The sequence below is a fragment of the Capricornis sumatraensis genome, chromosome 3, assembly GCF_032405125.1.
Source record: "Capricornis sumatraensis isolate serow.1 chromosome 3, serow.2, whole genome shotgun sequence".
NCBI lineage: Eukaryota > Metazoa > Chordata > Mammalia > Artiodactyla > Bovidae > Capricornis > Capricornis sumatraensis.
In genome coordinates, this window is record NC_091071.1 from 25116198 (window position 1) to 25138140 (window position 21943).

The window sequence follows — 21943 nt, forward strand, 5'->3', positions numbered from 1 at the left end:
TGGTTCCTCTGCCTTTCCTAAAGCCAGCTTGAACATCTGGAAGTTCACGGTACACATATTGCTGAAGCCTGGCTTGGAGAATTTTGAGCATTACTTTACTAGCATGTGAGATGAGTGCAATTGGGCAGTAGTTTGAGCATTCTTTGGCATTTCAGAAAGCATTGCCTTTCTTTGGGATTGGAATGAAAACTGACCTTTTCCAGTCCTTTGGCCACTGCTGAGTGTTCCAAATTTGCTGGGATATTGAGTGCAGCACTTTACAGCATCATCTTTCAGGATTTGAAATAGCTCAACTGGAATTCCATCACCTCCACTAGCTTTGTTCGTAGTGATGCTTCCTAAGGCCCACTTGACTTCACATTCCAGGATGTCTGGCTCTAGGTCGGTGATCACACCATCGTGATTATCTGGGTCATGAAGATCTCTTTTGTATAGTTCTTCTGTGTATTCTTGCCACCTCTTTGTAATATCTTCTGCTTCTGTTAGGTCCCTACAATTTCTGTCCTTTATCAAGCCCATCTTTGCATGAAATGTTCCCTTGGTATCTCTAATTTTCTTGAAGAGATCTCTAGTCTTTCCCATTCTATTGTTTTCCTCTATTTCTTTGCATTGATTGCTGAGGAAGGCTTTCTTATCTCTCCTTGCTATTCTTTGGAAGTCTGCATTCAAATGGGTATATCTTTCCTTTTCTCCTTTGCTTTTCACTTCCCTTCTTTTCACAGCTATTTGTAAGGCCTCCTCTGACAGCCATTTTGCTTTTTTGCATTTCTTTTTCTTGGGGATGGTCTTGATTCCAGTCTCCTGTACAATGTCATGAACCTCCATCCATAGTTCATCAGGCACTCTATCAGATCTAGGCCCTTAAATCTATTTCTCACTTCCACTGTATAGTCATAAGGGATTTGATTTAGGTCATACCTGAATGGTCTAGTGGTTTTCTCCACTTTCTTCAATTTCTTACTAGAGGTCAGAAATCAGAAAATGGGTCAACAATCAAGATACTGGCAGAGTTGTGTTCCTTCTGGAGACTTTGGAGGAGAATCTGTTTCCCTGCCTTTTCCAGCTTCTAGGTGCTGCCTGCATTCCCTGGCTTGTGGCTCCTTCATCTTCAAAGCCAGAAGAGTAGCACCTTCTGCTCTTTCCCTGACTTTGACTCTCCTGCTTCCCTCTTTAAAGGACCCTTGTGATTGCATTGGCCCATTTTAAGATATTTAACTTAATCACTTCTGGAAAATTTTTTTTGCCAGATAAGGTACCATAGTCACAGTTTCTGGGGATTAGGTCATGGACATCTTTGAAGAGGGAGCATTATTCAGCCCACAGCAAGAGTCAATGTAGCCCTTAGCACAGTAAGCACTCAGTAAAGGCAGCTGTAATTATCATGGAGATGTCTAGGATTCATTGAAATTGGGTCCAGGAAGCCTGGCATGTGAAAAAATTCTGAGCAAAATGGACACTACCTTTGTAAAGTTTGCCACCAACAAGTAATAATAGCTTAAGAAACAGAAAAATTTCCTAGTTCATAGGACAAAACAAAATCTTGTTTTATTTTGGATTATCATGCTGGCAGTGAGGTTGTTATGGACTGAACTGTACTCCTTAAAAATTAATATTTTGAAGTCCTATGACTACAATGCAAGAGACCCGGGTTTGATCCTTGGGTTGTGAAGATCCCCTGGAGAAGGGAATGGCTACCCACTCCAGTATTCTTGCCTGGAGAATCTAACGGACAGAGGAGCCTGAGGGCTAAAGTCCATGGGGTCGCAAAGAGTCAGACATGACCGAGAGACTAACACACTCATACGCACAACACTTAGTACCTCAGAAATAGACTGGGTTTTGAGATAGGATCTGTACAGAGTAGTTAAAGTAAAGCGAGATCATTTCAGTGGGCCCAATCCAACATGGCTGTCCTTCTTATAAGGACATATTAGGACTCAGATATGCATGGAGGGTATATCATATGAGGATAGAGGGGGAAGGTAGCTGTCAGCAAGCTGGTGAGAGAAGCCTCATGAGAAACCAACCCTGCTGAAACATCTTGAACTTGAATTTCTAGCATCCCGAATTTGAGAAAAAAAAAATGTTGTTGATTAAGCCCCCCAGTCTGTGGTACTTTGTTACAAAGACCTAGTAAACTAACAGGTTTAACAGACTGGACATTTGACAACTGTCAATTTACAACCATTCATCAAAACTACCTGAGTCATTGCATCCTTATTTTCAGACCAACCAATTTCTTTAAAAGCCCATGAAAATTTCTCTTCCTCTGTCCAAATGTCCTATATTCTAGGACAAGAAAGGATCAGACAGGAGTAGAAAGTTGAAATTGCAGAGAAACTGTTCTCCCAGTAACTTTTGAGTCTCTAAAATTCCTAAAACTATAAAGAGCTTAGAATCAGAAAATGCAAACATTCCATACCTGAAGAGCAAACTAAAAAAGCAGATGACCAAGCACCCTCCGATTGTGAAGATGTAGGCCAGCTGCATGTTGTACGAGGCCCCGCTGCTGCCATGCTGGATCGTAGAATTGGTGTAAAAGCCGTAGTACATCACTGTGTTAGTAAAATAACCCTGAAAAGGACAATAGATCCCAGGTCAGGTGGATCTCTCAAGAAAACAGTGAATGACTCTGGGCGGCAGAGTTTCCTTTTTCGGTATATAAGAAGCCTGCATTGGTCAGTTTAGACATTTTGTTTGCCGGGAAAGAGGCAAACAAGGCCAGTGAGAACCTAGATGTCTTATCACAAGGCTCTTAGAGGTGGAAAGGAATTGCAAAGCAACACAATTTTACAATAGAGGGGCCCAGTAATCACCACCTGGAGCCAGTGACCAAGCCAAGCATGGCTAAAAGCAGGACAGCCAGCTGTTACGTGCCTCTGCCATCTATTAAGTATTATGGTATGACGTTTAAAATGAAACAAACCAAGTCTTTAGGTCTAAACTTCAACTTATAGGAAATAAGGCACCTGTGTAAATCAGAGGAACAAATTAGAGAGACCGGGAGGAAACAATTCAACAATTACATGTACATTCCAATGTTCTACCTTCCACAATTGTCTGATTGTTTCCTCCGGGTCTCTCTAATTTGTTCCTCTAATTTATACAGGCCCCTTATTTCCTTAAAGAACTAAAAACAGAACTACCATATTACCCAGCAATCCCACTACTGGGCATATACCCTGAGAAAACCATAATTCAAAAAGATACATATACTCATTGTTCAGTGCAGCACTGTTTACAATAACCAGAACATGGAAATAACCCAGATGTCCATCAACAGATGAATGATAAAGAGTGGTACATATATACAATGGACTATTACTCAGCCAGAAAAAGGAGCAAAATTGGGTCATTTGTACAGATGTGGATCAATATAGTCTGTCATACAGAGTGAAGTAAGTCAGAAAGAGAAAAGCAAATGTTGTATATTAATGCATATATGTGGAATCTAGAAAAAATGGTACAGATGAACTTGTTAGCAGTGCAGGAATACACAGGCAGATATACAGAACAGACATGTGGACACGAGGGTAGAGGAAAGGAAGGCGAGATGAATTGGGAGAGTACAATTGACATGGATACACTACAATGTATAAAACAGATCGCTAATGGGGACCTGCTGTATAGCACAGGGAACTCAGCTCAGTGCTCTGTGATGACCTAGATGAGAAGGATGGCACTGGGGTGAGAGGGAAGTCCACAGGGGAGGGGCTATATGTATGCATATAACTGATTCACTTCATTGTACAGCAGAAACTAACACATTGTAAAGCAATTATATTCCAATTAAAAATATTATCCTTTTTATTTTTTTCCAACCATTAAAAAATGTGGAAACCAACCTTATTTTGCAGGCTGTGTAGAAACAGACGGTGAGCCAGATTTGGCTCTTGTCTATCCATAGACTCTCAGTGGCAGAAACTTTTTCTAGAAAGTAAATTCACAAAGTGGGAGCTATGTGCTCCAATAGAGAGCTTGGTAAGATACACTGTGGTTGTTAATAAAGAGAATAACATGAATGTGCATCCATGCTCAACATACACAGTAAAGCAAAAAAAGTTGCAAAGCAAGACTTGTATTATCTCACCCTCTTTTGATTTTAAAAAATATTTTATTATTATTGACTTGTGTATCTATGTATCTATGACTGTATAGGAAGAAAAATGGTGGATAAAGATACACTCCAAACTAGAGAGGTAGAAAAAAGAGCAAGGAAGACAAAGAAAAAAGAGCAAGCAAGACACAATAGACTTTTTCTTAATTTGTTCTCTTCTATACTAGGAAATTTTTTAAAAGAAGCACTGTATTTTGTAGAAAGAAAATTAAAAAAAAAGAAAAGGTAGATCTATGAACACCAATATAAGATGGTGAAAGGAAGCAAGTCACAGGAAGTCTATGTGAATAATTCATCTTTTGTTTGGAAAAAAAAGAAGTGTATGTCCGTGCATAACATGCCCAAAGGTGTGCAGAGAAGAGGATTCTGGACAACAGAAACTGTTAACATGGTCACCTCGGGAGACAGAAATTCTCCCGAAATTGTGTGTGTGTCACTTTGGAGAAAAAGAGAAAGCGTTTTAAACACCCACTTTCGCAGTTGACTCTCAGACAAATGAGAAGCCTGGAAGGGCGCCAGCAGGAACGTCCTGGGTTTCCAAGTATGAACTCCAGGTGTAGGGGGAACACTTACCGCCCCGGTTAAAAATTCCAGTCCAGTGAATTGGAGGTGGTTCTTCTCCATCACAGTTAGCTGAGGGATTATGATGAAACTGAAGGTCACAATGAACGAGAAGATGTTGAACTTCAAAAGCCACTTCAGAAAGTTGAAATAGGAGAGGACGCTGGTGCCGAACTTGCCTCCGATGACCTTGAGCGTCTTCTGCCACAGGCTGATGGAACTGAGCAGTTCTGACAGGTTGTTCTTGAACCTTCGGTATGCCTGGGCGTAGACACAAAGCACAGGGCTGGATGGCCCCTCAACAAATATCTACTGAGCAGGCCTGACAATAGCAACAGGCCACCGCTGCTAAGTCCCTTGGACATCAAGCCAGTCCATCCTAAAGGAAATCAACCCTGAATATTCATTGGAAGGACAGATGCTGATGCTGAAGCTCCAGTACTTTGACCACCTGATGCAAAGAGCTGACTCATTGGAAAAGACTCTGATGCTGGGGAAGACTGAGGGCAGAAGGAGAAGGGGGTGATAGGATGGGATGGTTGGATGGCATCACCATCACTGCCCCTCCCCTGGACATACCCCTACTCTCAGCCCATATTAGGAACCAGCCTGCCCCTACTTGGGGAGCAAGCAAGAGAACCTGCTACTTGTTTTTGCAGGTGCCTTAGTAAAGACTTGCCTGAATTTCTTGTCTGGCCTCTTATCAATTTCTATTGATCAAGAAAGGCCAAGAACCCAGGTCGGTATCACTATATTTATTACCTTCCTAGGTTTGCTGTTGAAGATGACACTCACAGGAGCTAGGTTGCCCAAATAACTAAATAACTCTGCAGCTCCTTAGACTTTCCTATGCCCACATTTTCTCTACACCTAAACTGACCCAATTTCTACATTCTTTCAAGGAAACAGCCCTGAATTTTGGTTTTTCCTTCCTGTGAGTCCCCCGTCACCCCCACTCTCTCCACTCCTTGGTTTCACCCTACTCTGTGCCCATTTACTGACCTCAGTAAAGACCGACTTACCAGTGAAATGGAGTTCAGGCACTGAGCACAGCAGTTGAGCTCCAGGATACGACGGGACTGCTTACTTTTCTCTTTGTCAACCATTTTCCTGTGGGAAAGGGCAGAAGAAAGTGAGACACCAGTCCCCCAAACATAGAATAATCCTGCTGTGAAGTCTCTTGGGTCATCACAAGGCCCTCACTGTGTGACAGAGCCAAGCAGAGTTTGAAACGTAAGAGTGTTTTCAAGAAGATCCAGCTGCAGTTGTTCTCTTTACTTTTCCATGAACTCATCACATCTCCTTTGCTCTGGGCTCTTTCCTCTGGCCCAGCCAAAGGCCCACCCCCCCAACACCATCTTCCAAAGCTCAGTTCACAGACATCCCCTACTTTGCCCAAGTGGACCGTTATCTCTAGTCCTGTTATCGTCTAGTCCTCCCCCTGCAGTCTCCTTCTCCCTTGATTTGGCCTGATATTCTTTCTATCACTTATAAGTTACTTGTTGACCAATCTACTTGCCCTGCCAGACTCTGAACCTCAGAACAATTGCATCATTTATTTACATATATACAATTATTTATTAGCAATTGCATCTAATCTACTACCAGCCCCTTGTGCTTGTGTTCAATCATGTCCAATCTTTGTGACCCCATGGACTGTAGCCTGCCAGGCTCCTCTATCCATGAAATTTTCCAGGCAAGAATACTGGAATGGGTTGCCATTTCCTTCTCCAAAGGATCTTCCCGATCCAGGCAATGAAACTTTGTCTCTTGTGTCTCCTGCACTGGCAGGCGAATTCTTTACTACTGTGCCACCTGAGAAGCCCTGTCAACTCCGAACAAATTGCAAAAAGAAAAATACTGAGGAGTGATAAATGTAAGAAGGGCTCAAGGCTTAAACAGCCCTCACTCTTGCTTTTGAACTCCTGGGCTTAGAAAGCTTCTGCGGTTATGTTTGATTTAGTTCTGTGTACCCCCTACCCCCAGCCCCGCCCCTGCCTGGCACAGCATGGTTTGCAGGATCTTAGTTCCCCTCCCAGGCACTGAACCCAGGTCACAGCAGTGAAAGTGCCAAGTCCTAACCCCTGGCTCACCAGGGAAATCTTCCCTTACACACACCTTTTTTCTAAGAGGAGTTTAAAATTTACAGAGAAGTTGCAAGAACAACACAGAAAATCCCCATCTCCTACGCACCATTTCTTCTGCTAACATCTTATATTTCCAAGGTAGGTTAGTTGCAACTAAGGAACCAACATCGGTGTATAACCTTTACCTAAACTCCAGACTATTCTGACTTGACTAGTTTGTCCATAGATGCTCATTTTCTATCCCAGGACCCATCCAGGACACCACATCGCATTAGTACTCATGTCTCTTTAGAACTCTCCAGTCTGACCACGTATCATACTTTCCTTCTTTTTGATGATCTTGACAGTTCTGAAGAATACTGCTCAGATAATATGAAGACTGTCCCTTGATTAGGGTTTCTCTGCTTTTTCCCTCTGGTTAGACTAGGGTTGTGGGTTTTAGGAGAGAGTACATGGCAGTAGGGGGCTTCCCAGGTGGCTCAGCTGGTTAAGAACATGCCTGCCAATTCAGGGGACGCAAGACACACAGGTTCAGTCCCTGGGTTGGAAAGATCCTCTGGAGAAGGAAATGGCAACCCATTCCAATATTCTTGCCTGGAGAATTTCATGGACAGAGGAACCTGGTGGGCTACGGTCCATGGGGTCACAAAGAGTCAGACATGACTAAGCACGCATGCACGCACACACACAGAGGTGACTCTCTGATCACATGACTTATCTCCGGGGATGTTAACCTTGAGCATCTGGCCCAGGTAGGATTAGCCAGACTTCAGCCCAGAAAGCGATGTCCCCCCTTTTCTCTAGAAGCAGGTCACTAAGCACAGCCCACAGTCCAGGTAACCAACACACATTACATGGAATTCTTCAGTAGGAAGATTGCCTCTTCCCTTGAGTTTATTTCTTACCTTTCTGACATGAGACAAAGGTAGAAGACTAAGGTTTCCATGAGATCTGTGCAAGGAAAAAAACATTTGGTTCATACCTAAGGTTCCTTTTTTCTTCCATGGTCCTTGGCTGATTCCTAATGGCTTTAATTCTGTCTCTAGATGTCATGGGTATCAGAGACTCAATTAACTTTTGTCCTGTAGGAAAAAAAAATGGAGATTAATTTTTTTTTATTTTAACGGAATAACATTTGAAAATATGGTGCTAAAGATCTAGAGTATGGTTTTATGAGTGCACAGGAAAGAATATGCAGACTCAGTGAGCTGAAAAGTCACAAATAAAAACAAGAAGATGGTGCCTACACGTGGGACATCTCAAAGCCAAAGCACGTGACAGTTTGTGTGCAATTCCAACTCCATGTTTTCCTTTTTCCTATGACACGGCACATTCAGCAAAGCCAGAACGTGTGGTCAGCCTGGCTCTTTTCTCTCTGTAATTTCCTGCATGGCTTTCTCTTGCCCCCCTGAGCTCCAGGCCCAAGCATCTTCTTTACTTTTCTTGACTGTTGTCTTCTGCTCTTCCACCCTGGAATGTCCTCCTCCACGTGGCAGATGCTGTGATCACCTACCCCACGTCATCTCTCCTTTTTAATAGGATCCCAATTCAGTTTAGGCATCTACCCGCCTCCCTCTCTTGGTCCTGGGCTTCTGCAGGGTGGGGTCCATCTCCAGGGCCCATCTCCAGCAGGCAGATCCCTGTGAGTCTGAGCCTATCCCAATGGCCCCAGCCCCCAGCAGGTGACCTGTTTAGCTCCAGGCATGCGACACATTGGCGAACGTGAGAGGTGGTCTGCTAAGGGGTTGCATGAAAAAGGTTTCTTCCTTCTCAAAAAAGCAAGACTCAAAAAACAAGGAAAAGGCAGTGCCTTCTCCCTCTGGGTGGGTTTTGTCTGCATGGCACTGTGGCCGTATCCGTAACGGGGAAGAAGCGGGGGCCACCAGGCCCATGGCTGGAGCGGCTGGCTCCTGGCCCTGTTGTTGAGCTGCATGGAACCCCTCCTCCTCTCAATGACACAGCTGAGGTGGAGGGAGAATTCCCAGAAGAGGGCCTCCAAATCACTTGGCTGAACACGAGGAATCTGAGCATCTCCTGAGAGGGAAGTGGGGACAGACAGAGGAATAAAGGTGAAGGAGGAAAAAAGTCCAGAAATTCGGGGAGACAGCAACGTGACGAGAGACGCCCCATCTTTCAACAAAGGAGCTAAACTCATAAAATGCTTTGGTGTGAATAGATTTTTTTCCCCCTCCTCTCTTAGAAGTCACTGAGAATGGCTGGACTTCATGCCTGGAGTATTATGGAATGAAAGAGAAACAACATCTCAGAAACCAGTGTTTGATGTCAGGAGCTGTGAGGCAAAGGAGGGTCTCAGCTAAGACCTGGTTTCACGGAGGACTTGACAAATAGAGGCATCCCATGATACTTGAACCTACGGATTGGATGCAAAGCAGTTCGGGGCAGAGGTTAAGGTGTCAGGCTTTGGAATCAGGCAGACCTACATTTCATCCCAGATCTGCTATGTCATTTAACTTCTTTGAGCCTCAGTCTCTCAGCAAATGGAAATGACAGGTGTGCCTGTATCACACGTACAGAGAGTGGCAGGCAAATAAAACTAAATTCAATGGATAACAAAAAGGCAGAACACTGGGCACGTGAAATGAGCTTCTTCTTAGGTGTCAGATCCTCTCAAAGTGACCCCTTCCGAGTCCCAAGCATCCTCAGGTCATCTACCAAGCCTTCATCCTATCCAGTGTTTTAAAACCACAGCCCTGTGGGCAACTCAGAAGGGGCTGCTCCCATCCTAACTCCTGTGCCCCAGGGTCTCACCTTGGATGTTCTCGTGTGAAGTATGAGGGGTGTCTAAGCCTGTGTTTTCTGAGTGATGAAGGGTCTGAGCAAACGATTCCTTCAAAGGTGTTGCAAATCGTAATAACTGCTTGCCCTTTTTGTCATTCCGATTGCTGAAAATCTGAGAGTCTGTTACATCACTGTCAGAAATGGAGGAGACCAGGATGGAGTTTGAGTTCACCGGTGTCTTTTCTGGAACAATCAGACTTGAAGATGGACGGCTTTGGATCCCAGAAGGGACATGCTCAACCTCGACAATGATTTCATTCACTTGACCACCAGAAAGCATCTCTTGTTCCCCCAAGCCTTAGGTCCCACCAAGGTGAGCTTTCCAAGACCTCATATAACAGTCATACTGGCATTGTTGGGAACCACCCAGAAAAGTGATGACAATCACAGAGAGCTGCCCCATTCAGAGTTTTTAATGCCAGGATGAGATGGACAAAACCAGTCCCCGACAAATCACAGTACAGCTCCCCACATCTACACCAGAGGGGGATTCCTGAGAAGAGGAGCTGTTTTCCTGTGCAAATTCTGACCCAGTAGCTAGGTAAAAGGCCAGAAACAGAATTCTTTATTAAAGCAACAGGATTCTAGAAACAGAAGGCAGAGATTCTTCTAGATGACTCATAGTCAAAGGGCAAGGTCTTCTCTTTAACTGGTGCCTCTGGTCCAAGACTTATGTTTTATTTTTGGTTTTATGTGCCTATATAAATCCAGATGGGTTTACAGTGAAATAGCTGCTCTCTCCTGACTGCCTGGGTGGTCCCACTGCTGTCTGTCTGCTTCCCACACCCATTCTCTCTTTCTCCCACATCAGCAGATGCCTCCTTTCCTGTACAGCCACTGCGCTCAGTTACAACTCTCCCAGCTTTCTTCGTGGCAAAGGGTGGCTCCTTTTGCAGCCTAGGATAGATATGTGACCCCATTCTAGCCAACAAGATTGTGGCTTCCATTAACGCTCTTTAATGGGTGAACGTTTGCCTGATTTAACCTTTGACATTTCACCATTTCACCTTCTTCTTGACCAGATACAGCCATTTGGAAAACAAGAGGGTAAAACGTTCACCAGCCAAGGGCGATGGTAAAAGACGCTTCAGAAGGAGCCTCGGGCCTTGAGACTGTCATGGGCAGAGGTGCCGTGAAAACTCTGGACTCGTTCCTGGCATACTTCTTGTCACAGGAGGAAAATAACTCCCTTTATTGCTAAACCACTGTCCTATGTCAGTCCTGGGCACCTGGACACAGTCCCTTCCAGCAGACCTGATCTGGAAATCACCTTGGCCGTGCTGTTTATTCAGGAGTTGGAGAAACTGAGGTGCAGAGGAATGACCTAAACTCTCTCCTAATCATACTCTCATTAAATGGCAGGACTGGACTAATAACAGAACTCTTTCCTTCTCCCCACACCAACGGTAATTACTAGGATTGGGAATCTGCCTGCTAATGCAGAGGACATGGGTTCAGTCCCTAGTCCAGGAAGATCCCACATGCCGTGGAGCAACTAAGCCTGTGCACCAGAACTAGAGAGCTGTGCCCCCCGGCTGCAAGTAGAGAAAGCTTGCACACGGCAACAAATGCCCAGCGCAGCTGGGAAAAAAAGTTCCCTGTAAAAAACAATAAATGATAACTATCAGTAACAATACCTGCAGGCCAACTACTTTAAATAGAATATATTGTTTGATTTTCACAATCACCCTATGAAGTAAGTACTGTAATAAACCCCATTTTGTAACTAAGAAAACTGAGGCCCCAAAAGGTAATTTGCTTAAGGCCACAAAATCAGCAAGTAGAAGAGCTCAGGATCAAACCGAAGTCTGTCTGGTCCCAAAGCACGGTGCCTTAGTTACATCACCCTGGTCCTTTCCTGTAACCAGATGCTGATGTATCATTCACCATGTCCTTCATTCATAAGAGAATATTTGTGAGTACCTGCTATGCGCCAGGCACTTCCTAGCTGCTAGCATGATCCACCAAAGTGACACTCTATCAGTAGACCGTCCATCAATTAATTGTAAATGATTTGAGAATCAGAACTAGTAAAGCGAAATGGTAGAGAAAGCCAGGTTCATCTCTGGGTCCTCTATTTCTTTACTTCTCTCTGCCTTCTGGGAACTCCTCATCCACCTAGAGGCCCTAATCTTCATATTGGCCACAGATCATCTTAAGAGGTTTGAAGGCATTTCTTTTCCCCAGTAGTTAAAGCCATTCCCTGCTCTTGTGGAAGACAGACAGAGAGCATGATTGTTTATATCCCCATGGTTTTCTCTGCCAAGTGGCAACACCAACCTCTTGAAAGATACAGGCCTCTTTAGGAAGGCTCGTAAAGAGTGATGCTACAGGGTCGAGTGTCAGAAGGTGAGAGATGGTTTCAAGCCACGGGGCCCCAAAATATATGTTGTTACACAGAGGATGTCTTCGATTTATTCCTTGGTATTCACAGGTTTGCCTCTAGCTTCCAGCATTCCCTGGCCTCTCTCCTCTGATGCTTTTTCATTTCCTCGGCCTCTGCCTCTGATCAGACCTTCCTCACAGCACACAGCGATCCTTACAGAGCTTCCTAACTGATTTCAAAGGCTTCTTTGAGCTGATTGCCCCTATCTTCCACTATTATAATAATTCTATGATTATTCAGAAAAATTTTGATCAAGGCAATGCCACCTCACCAATACATGTATTAGCCATGGGATGGACATGTGACTCAGCTTTCTTTCCTATGTAAAAATGACTTGTTCATGTGTAGGCATGTGTCCCAAACAGGGGTGGAGAAAGCTTCCTCAGTAATGACCGACAGGCCTAGAAAGAAAGGAAGATTTCCCCTGAGATTGCTGAGCTCTGTGTGTGTCTGCTCTCAAGCTCCCTGGCCTGCAGAGAAGGCCTGACTAGCTGAGATGAATGAGGTGAAGCTTAAAGAGAAGCTGTCTGTGAAACAGATGGAGAAAAAGAGAGTCCAGGTGGCCCTGAGCTCCTGGCTTCAGACCCAGAGGCCCTGGTTCCTGTAACTCATCCAACAAATATCTCTGAGCACCTACTATGTGCCATGCCAGGCTCTGTACTAAAGTGCTGGAAGGTAATTCTACCTTCTGTTCTTTGTTTACCCACATCCTTCCCACAGCACAAGCCTTGGGCCTGGGTGAGCTGGGTTTCTGTCATTTGCAACCACAAGAGTCCTAGTGAAGACACCTTGATATCCAAAGGAGAAAGACTGTGCATGTTTAGAATAAAACCTATTGTGATAAATTAAGGAAGTTCTGCATCAGTTACTACACCAGAAGCCAAGAGGCAGTGGCAATGTCTGCACTGCCTTGAACAAGCTCCTTCTGCAGGATGGATGCTTTTGGTCACTGTCCACTGAAGCCTTACCTTGGGGTGAAGTGAGCCAATTATGTCCAGACAAGGGTGGGTCTCCATAAGCTGGGCCGGGACCTTCATCACCCACATAAGCAGGATTCACTGGAATGAAGAGACAAGACAATTAATTCCACACTAGTTACTACTGAGTACATAATGGTCAGCAGGACCTTGTTAGTGGGCAATAACTCAGAGTTTGAAAAATACTTGTCTGGAGGGATGAATAGATGGAGCTCAGAGGGGTTTGTGTGCTAAGTTGCTTCAGTAATGTCCCACTGTTTGTGACCCCATGGACTGTAGCCCACTAGGCTCCTCTGTCCATGGGATTTTCCAGGCAAAGATACTGGAAAGGGTTGCCATTTCCTCCTCCAAGGAATCTTCCTGACCCAGCAATCAAACCCACGTCTCTTATGTCTCCAGTATTGGTAGGCAGGTTCTTTACCTCTAGCGCCACCTGGGAAGCTTCAGAAGGGTTTAGGACAGTGAAAATACTCTGTAGGATACCCTATGATGGATACAAGTCATTATATATTTATTGAAACCCATAGAATGTACCACCCAAGGTGAAACTTAATGTAAACTAAGGACTTTGGGTGATAATGATATGTCAATGTAGGTTCAGTTGTGACAAATGTCCCACTGTGGTGGGGGACCCTGATAATGAGCGAGGCCATGCACGTGTTCCCTGGAGTAGGAAATGGCAATCCATTCCAGTGCTCTTGCCTGGAGGGTTCCATGGACGGAGGGACCTGGCAGGCTATAGTCCAAGGAGTCTCAGGGAGTTGGACACAACTGCGTGGCAGCATACACGCATGCACGTGTGGGGCACAGGGTATTTGAGAAATCGGTCACCTTTTTCTTGATGTTACTATGAACCTAAAACTTCTGTTAAAAAAAATGTCCTACTTTTAAAAATTGTTGAGATGATTACAAAGCTTCCTTCTAGTTGTAGCCTTTTATGATGACACATGAATAAATTTGAAATTTGGCAGGATTTTCTTAGGGACAGAGTCCACTTTCGACATCTACGTGACAGTGTCACATTTCAATATATTTTTATTCAACTCATGATAAACAATGAAGTCTAAACTCCACAGCAGAAAAAACTGGAGCACATTTTGATGGAGATGTATGAAATTATACTGTGGGAGGTTCTGGAACTTCTTGCCAAGGAGCAGTTCCCAGCTTTGCTGTTTTATTACCTGTGTGCTCTCTGTCATATGTTACTGAACAGCCTGAGTTTCAATATCTTAGTCTGTAAATCAGGGATAATAATAGGCCTTCACATAGGATTGTTGGGGAAATTGAAGCAGTTAATTTTTGTTGGGGAAACCGAATCAGTTAATACATGTAACTGGGTATACTGAGTAACTATGTATAAAAGTGCTTGAAAAAAAAATTCCAGAACACCACAAATTCTTAATATACACTATTGTGGTAAATCAGTTGTTTTTCAGCAAACATTATACTTCCTCCACTTTGGACACCTCCACTGAGGTTGGACTTGGTCACGTGACTTGCCTTTACCAGTGGAACACAGCAGAAATGACAGTTTGCTAGTTGCAAACCAAGGACTCAGAGACATCATATGTTTCTGCTCACTCCTGTGTGTGCTTCCAGCTTATGCCATGGGATGAAAATGGCCCAGGTTAGTTCACTGGGTCAAGAAGGACACTATACCTAAACAGAATCTGTGAACTCAAATCAGACACAACCAAACCCAATGTGGTTCAGTCAAACTCCAAGCAAACCCACAGATGTGTGGGTGAGAAATAAATGATGCTTATTGTGCAACACTGGGTTTTACAGTTGTTTGTTACTCAGCATTCCTGTGGCAACAGCTAACCAGTACATCCCTTACAGCTATTGCTTTTAATTCAGTTAGCATTGCCCCAGCACCTACTGTGTACCAAGCATTAGGAAAATCACATGGAGCCTTGGAAGATACATGGATGAAATGGGTTCTCCTTAAAAGTGCATAGTTTAACAAGATGGTATAGCACTGGGGAAGAGCATGCTGGGGCTTCAACCTTGGTCCTAAAAGGAGCCCAGAGAATGAAGCCACACTTTATGTGGCCACTTTTAAAAACAGCTTTTTAATTCCAGTGTTCTGTGGAGCTTGGTGGTCAGCAATCCGTATTTCCCTGCTTCTACCCCGCAGTAAAGTGGAGTCAGGGAGATTGTCTGATACAGGCTCTTTTGATTTAGTAGCTAGGTGACCTTGAGCACGTTTCTCTCTGAACCTCAGTTTTCCCCTCTGTAAACAGGGAGAACAGTAATGTCTGCTGCAGAGGAAACAAGACTGTAAAAGTAAAGTGCTTAGAAGAGTATGCAGAGCATGGGAAACACTCCAGACCAGTTATTAGCTCTGCTTGCATTAGAGCGGGCAGTGTTTCTCAATCCTTTTTTTTTTTCATTACCGGCCACCTAAGGAGTCTTTTAAGATATTTTTCCTCATTGCCCTTCCTCACAACATTATTTATTTATTGATTTTTGGCTGCACTGGGTCTTCATTGCTGCTATAGTTGGCTTTCTATAGTTGTGGCAAGTGGGGGCTGCTCCAGTTGCGATCTGCAGGCTTCTCATTGCAGTGGCTTCTTCTGTGGCGGAGCAAGGGCTCCAGGTGCCTGGGTTTCAATACTGCGGCACCCGGGCTTAGTTGCCCAGTGGAATGTGGGATCTTCACGGACCAGGGATTGAACCTGCGTCTCTTTTACTGGCAGGTGGATTCTTAAACACTGGACCAACAGAGAAGTCCCCCCATGACATTTTAATACCATAGTTATACTGTATAATGGAGAAAGCAATGGCACCCCACTCCAGTACTCTTGCCTGGAGAATCCCATGGACGGAGGAGCCCAGTGGGCTGCCGTCCATGGGGTTGCTAAGAGTCGGACACGACTGAGCAACTTCACTTTCACTTTTCACTTTCATGCATTGGAGAAGGAAATGGCAACCCACTCCAGTGTTTTTGCCTGGAGAATCCCAGGGACGGGGGAGCCTGGTGGGCTGCCGTCTATGAGGTCACACAGAGTTGGATACGACTGAAGCGACTTAGCAGCATACTGTATAACTATGTGTTTGTGTATCTTCTTTATACATAAAAAGAGGAAGTTTTTTTCTGGCCTTTTCAATAAATTTTCACCCCTTGAGATACATATACCCCACTGAGAATGCCTGGCATAAAGGTTTGGAATAGCCCAACTGAATATTTTCTCTGCAAATGTGTAACACTCTGCATTTTTGCTGAGTATGTGGCAACGCATCCCATCTCTTCCTCCCTGTCTTCTTCAATCTCTTCCCTACCAGTCAGGGCTGAGCGGTCTTTCATCTGCACCAATCAGCACTTGGACCCCCGCGCTCTGTTCAAGGCTGAGCACTCCCTTCTCCAGCTCTGAGTTCCCATAACTTCGACTTGTGCCATGAGCTGGCTTTCTCTCTCAGAAAAGTCCCCCTTTTTTTTTTCTCTCAGAAGATGAGAACTGGTAGAGTCTTCTTTACCTCCCAGAGCTAAACCTTTACACACAGCAGATTCTGAGAATGATATGATTTTTCCCATGTTATCCATCTGTTTGCTCATTTTCTTTAGTCTTCAAATGCTCTTGGCACCTCCTCACCTAGGCTTTAAGTAGCATGAGGACAGAGCTGCTTCTAACTCTCCGTATCCCTAGCAGGTTCCCAAAATAAAAATGCTGACCATCTGAACACCTTTAGGAGGTGCTCAACTAAAGCTGGCCACTGGCAGCCACGCAAACTGAATCTAGTCTATCAATTGTTTTGTTTGCTCAGCACAGGGATTTTATTCATTTATTTTAAAAGTTATTTTGGAACATGTAAAAACCCAGATTTCTGGCTTCTCTAGAAAACTCTGAGGATCTGGCCACAGTAAGACCATCTTTCTCACATAACCACCATGGGCTTGAACCTGACCATCAGCCTCCACACACGGGCACCACTCCTGCCCAGCGTGCTCAGATAAATGATGACACTGCTTCTCTTCTCTACACCCTCAGGGTTCAGCCCTTGTAAAGTGGGTGTTTGAAGAAGGAGGGGTAAACCACTTCCCTCACTGATCTTTAATGACTGGTCCCAAGCCCACTGAATTTTATTTTCTTCCCAGGAAATGATCCTCTTCTTAACAAATACTTACCATAGCCATTGCCAGGAGCACCTGGATATGGGTTTGCCATCTCCACAGATTGCATTTCAATGCTTTCAGGATAATCAACATCTTCTCTCCCAAGAGTGCCCAAGGGGCTGACACCCTCATGGTGAAACGGGGGCTGGACTGAAGATGTTCTGCTGAGCATTCTGCAATCCCAAAATGATGAATCAGTATTCATCTGGTAGTACAGTAAGGACAGTCATCCATCCATCCATCCACCCATCCATTCATTCCACTGAATGCCAACCATGCATGGGCAAGGGGGAGAGAACACAAAGACAAAGACATGGGTTGTTGGCCCTCAAGGAGCTCTCCATACAGTCTGGTCAAGCTTCTTAAACACAATCATAAGCAATTATAATACAAGTAGTAACTGGTGAATATAAGAAGACAGGTCCAATGAGTTCACAGGAAAGAGAAAATTTGGGCTGAGAGTTTGAAGGGAAATCTACATGGAAAACAAACATCTGCCCTCAAATTGGAAGGACAAATCCATACATAAAGAGTTAAGAGAAGGGCATCCAAAGATGAAGAATAGCAAAAGTAAACCTGTGAGACCAGAAAGTGTTGAATAGATAAAAGGAATGCTATGAAGGGCAATTAACTGGAGCAAAGATTCTCAATTTTATGTATATATCAATTCCCAGGCCTCACCCCAAACAACTAAATAGAAGCTTTGAAAGTTGGGCCCAGGATTTTTAAGGCCCCCCGGGTAGTTAGGTAATTATGAGCATCAGCCAAGGTTAAGAACCACTGACCTACAGTATAGGGCAGATGTAGGGAGAAGATGGGCTTTCCAGGTGGCTCAGTGGTAAAGAACTCACCTACCAGTGCAGGAGATGTGGGTTCGATCCCTGGGTTGGGGAGATTCCCTGGACAAGAAATGGCAACCCACTCCAGTATTCTTGCCTGGGAAATCCTATGGACAGAGGAGCCTGGCAGGCTAGAGTCCATGGGGTCGCAAAAGAGTCGGACATGACTTAGCAACTAAACAACAACGACAGGGAGGGGATAGCAGAAGTGGGAGGAGGCCCGTCAGCCGGGGCTTTGGCTGGCATCTTACGTTAGCGCAGCACATCCTCATTCTTAAGGTACCATAAGTGAAGTGGCAGAGTCTTTCTCCCAAAGGTTATGGAGAACCATGGAAGATAATAAACAAGGGAGTGACAGGTCAAAGGCATATTTTCAATGATGAACCAGGCATTGGGGGATAAGACCAAGAGGACATTTTGACCTAGTCCTTTTAACCCTCCTATTTAGGTTCTGAAGACATTTGATCCCACTACACACCCAAATCCCAAATTTTTGTTCTTGTTTTTCAGTCACTAAGTCATGTCTAACTGTTTGGAACCCTATGGACTGCAGCATTCCAGGCTTTCCTATCCTTTATTATCTCCCAGAGTTTGCTCAGATTCACGTCCATTGAGACAGTGATGCCATCCAACCATCTCATCCACTATCACCCCTTCTCCTCTTGTCCTCAATCTATCCCAGCATACGGGTCTTTTCCAATGACTCGGCTCTTCACATCAGGTGGCCAAAGTACTGGCGCTTCAGCTTCAGCATCAGTTCTTCCAATGAATATTTAGGGCTGATTTTCTTTAGGATTGACTGCTTAGATCTCCCTGCAGTCGAAGGGACTCTCATGAGTCTTCTCCAATACCACAATTCAAAAGCATCAATTCTTTGGCGCTCATCCTTCTTTATGGTCCAACTCTCACATCCATACATGACTACTGGAAAAACCATAGCTTTGACTAGATGGACTTCTGTCAGCAAAGAAATGTCTCTGCTTTTTAATATTCTGTCTTGGTTTGTCATAGCTTTCCTTTCAAGGAGCAAGCGTCTTTTAATTTCGTAGCTGCAGCCACAATCCGCAGTAATTTTGGAGTCCAAGAAAATAAAATCTGTCACTATTTTCACTTTTCCCCCTTCTATTTGCCAGGAAGTGATGGGACCAGATGCGATGATCTTAGTTTTTTGAATGTTGATTATCTTTTAAAGTAATTATTGAATTTGTTACAATATTGCTTCTGGTTTTTTTTTTAATGTTTTGGTTTTTGGGCCTCTTCATCGAGAGGCTCATTAGTTCCTCTTCGCTTTCTGCCATAAGGGTGGTGTCATCTGCATACCTGACGTTGTTGATATTTCTCCTGGCATTCTTGATTCCAGCTTGTGCTTCATCCAGCCCAGCATTTCCCATGATGTACTCTGCATATAAGTTAAATAAGCAGGGTGCCAATATACAGCCTTGACATACTCCTTTCCTGATTTGGAACCAGTCCCTTGTTCCATGTCCAGTTCTAACTGTTGCTTCTTGACCTGCATACAGGTTTCTCAGGAGAAGGTAGTCTGGTATTCCCATCTCTTTAAGAATTTTCCACACTGTACGGTGAGCCACACAGTCAAAGGATTTAGCATAGTCAATGAAGCAGAAGTAGATGTTTCTGGAATTCTCTTGCTTTTTCTATGATTCAACAGATGTTGGCAATTTGATCTCTGGTTCTTCTGCCTTTTCTAAATCCAGCTTGTACATCTGGAAGCTCTCGGTTCACATACCGTTGAAGCCTATCCTGAAGGATTTATGCTGAATGCATAAATATTACTAGTAGAAATAGTACATACAAAATAAAACTCACATTGGTTAGAATTTCACATAGTAAATTTGTTACTTGTTAAAAATAGCCTGAAAAATTAATAAATAATCACATGCTGTTGGCAACATAAACATTGAGAAACTTAATGCAGGAAACATTAGATTTGGTAGAACTGTCACCCAAGGTTAACACTGTTAATGACCCAAACTGTATCTAATAAAATTTGTCAATGACTAAAACTGATGGAAGATTAAAACCTTCTTGACAAAATTTGGATCTACAGAATCTGAATCAGGAAAAATTAGACTTAAAGAAACCTCCTTAGAGGAATTCCTAACAATGGCAAAAACTATAATCAATACAACTTGATGAAAACAACAGCAATGGAGAAGATCAATGAGCCAGATCTGCTCTACACATGGAAAGTGGTCAATTCTGGCAATAATTTCAGCAAAATAAAGATGAAAGTGGAAAAAGTCAGAAGTGGCTCAATCACCTTGTATAAAAATAATTGAGTTAAATGGATTCCATGGTGTTAGATTTTTCAAAAGATTTTCTTGATTAAAGTGCATTCCTGTTGATATAGTTCTGGTTAAAAGGTTTGGGTTCATAATTATCACCTTAACCCTAATCTCATTGGCGAAGTAGCAGGGTCAAAACAGTGAGATCTAAAGGTCTTGCAGGGACTAGGCAGGAAGAGATACGAGACTGGGAAGGATGTTATTCAAGCAAGAAGTGATGAAAGATTATCAGTTAAGAGCATGAAGCCTCAGGCTAAGAATCCAAGGCCCAATGAGGTATACAGGTAGGGGTGAAAGTTTCACCATAAATCCAGGTCATGGAAATCGTCATCATATGTGTCCTTATCCCAATTAAGTTAAACATCAATTGACTTAATGATCTAAACTTCATCTCCCATCCCCACTGGAGGGAGATTCCAGCACTTACTGCCTGGCCATTTCTGGGTCCTCTGAAGAGCCATAATCATGACCATTCTCAGCACCTGGGTAATCAGGCTCTCCCCAAAAGTCTGGAGAGTTCCGATAGTCCTCAGCACCCGGATAGTCTGGTTCTCCAAAAAAGTGTGGATGGTTAGATTGACTTTCAGCACCTGGATAATCAGGCTCTCCCAGAGAGTCTATGTATGCCTTGACTCTGGGGCTAGCATGTTCCAGATTCCTTCTGGAGCCTGGATGGTTTGAACTGGCTCTGGGGCCAGAAGAGTTCAAGTTTTCCTCAGCTCCAGGGTAGTCTGGTTCTCCCACGGAGTCGAGATAATCTTGATTTATTCTGGAGCCTGTGTAGTTTCCACTGCCTTCGGAACCAGGAAAATCAGGATTTCGTTGAGACTGAGAGTAGTCTGGCTCTCCAGATGAGCCTGGCTGGTATGGATTCCTCTGAGATCCAATATACTCTGGTTCTGCCAAAGGCTTGGGATAGTCTGTCCCTGCAGAGTATGGATGGCTCCTGGTGCCAGCGTAGTCTGGATTACTCTGAGATCCAGGATAATCTGGTTCTGCTAGAGACCCAAGATAGTCTCGACTTGTTCTGGACTCTGCTGGGTATGGGCTGCTCCTGGTGCTGGGTTCATCTGAGTTGTTCAGAGGACCTGGAGTTTTCAAATACCCCTGAGTATGGTTTCGAAACCCAGAATAGTCAGGGTAATCTGGGTCTTCCTCATAAGCGCTATTCCTGTAGGCAGACATGTTTACTTTGGAGCATTAAAATGCATCTGCAGTTATTCAGCAATCTCTTTATCTGAAAAACAAAAGGAAGAAAACGTCAGATTTTTTTCCCTTTCTTCCCTGCAATAATTGATGGTTACCTTGCAGTATCTGTTCTTTTCCCCTTCCTAGTTAGGTACACAACTGTCCAAAATAGAGACTATATCTCCCAGCCTCCTGTGCCTCTAGGTGCAGCCATGAGAGTAGGCAATGAGATGTGGGCAGAAGTGGTACATACTATTTCTGGGCTGTGCTGTTAAAGAGAAGGGGTATTCCTCCCTTTCTCAGTCTTCCCACTTCCGTGGACTGGAATGTGGAAATGATGGGGTTCCATCTGGGCCATCTGTGGGTGGTGACTGCAGCCATGAAATCAAAAGATGCTTGCTCCTTGGAAGGAAAGCTATGACAAATCTAGACAGCGTATTAAAAAGCAGAGACATAACTTGGCTGACAAAGGTCCGTCTAGTCAAAGCTATGGTTTTTTTCCAGTAGTCATGTATGGATGTGAAACCTGAGTGCTAAAGAATTGATGCTTTCAAATTGTGGTGCTG

At 44.0% G+C, this 21943-nt stretch overlaps 1 protein-coding gene across 4 annotated transcripts in view; it reads right to left on the minus strand.

The window, feature by feature from the left end:
- The window catches only part of TMC5 (transmembrane channel like 5), a 54449-nt gene extending 33075 nt beyond the window's left edge, over positions 1-21374 (minus strand). For 3 of the 4 annotated variants that reach the window (XM_068968727.1, XM_068968728.1, XM_068968726.1), the window contains exons 1-7: positions 20617-21374; positions 17057-17217; positions 12919-13008; positions 7748-7847; positions 5701-5788; positions 4691-4939; positions 2423-2574 (exon numbers count right to left, since the gene is read on the minus strand). In XM_068968727.1, the coding sequence (XP_068824828.1) occupies positions 2423-2574; positions 4691-4939; positions 5701-5788; positions 7748-7847; positions 12919-13008; positions 17057-17217; positions 20617-21374 (1598 nt within the window). Of the gene's footprint in view, positions 1-2422; positions 2575-4690; positions 4940-5700; positions 5789-7747; positions 7848-9534; positions 9845-12918; positions 13009-17056; positions 17218-20616 lie in introns of those variants that run through there. The other variant, XM_068968729.1, reaches the window with a different exon arrangement.
- Positions 21375-21943: the final 569 nt, after the last annotated feature.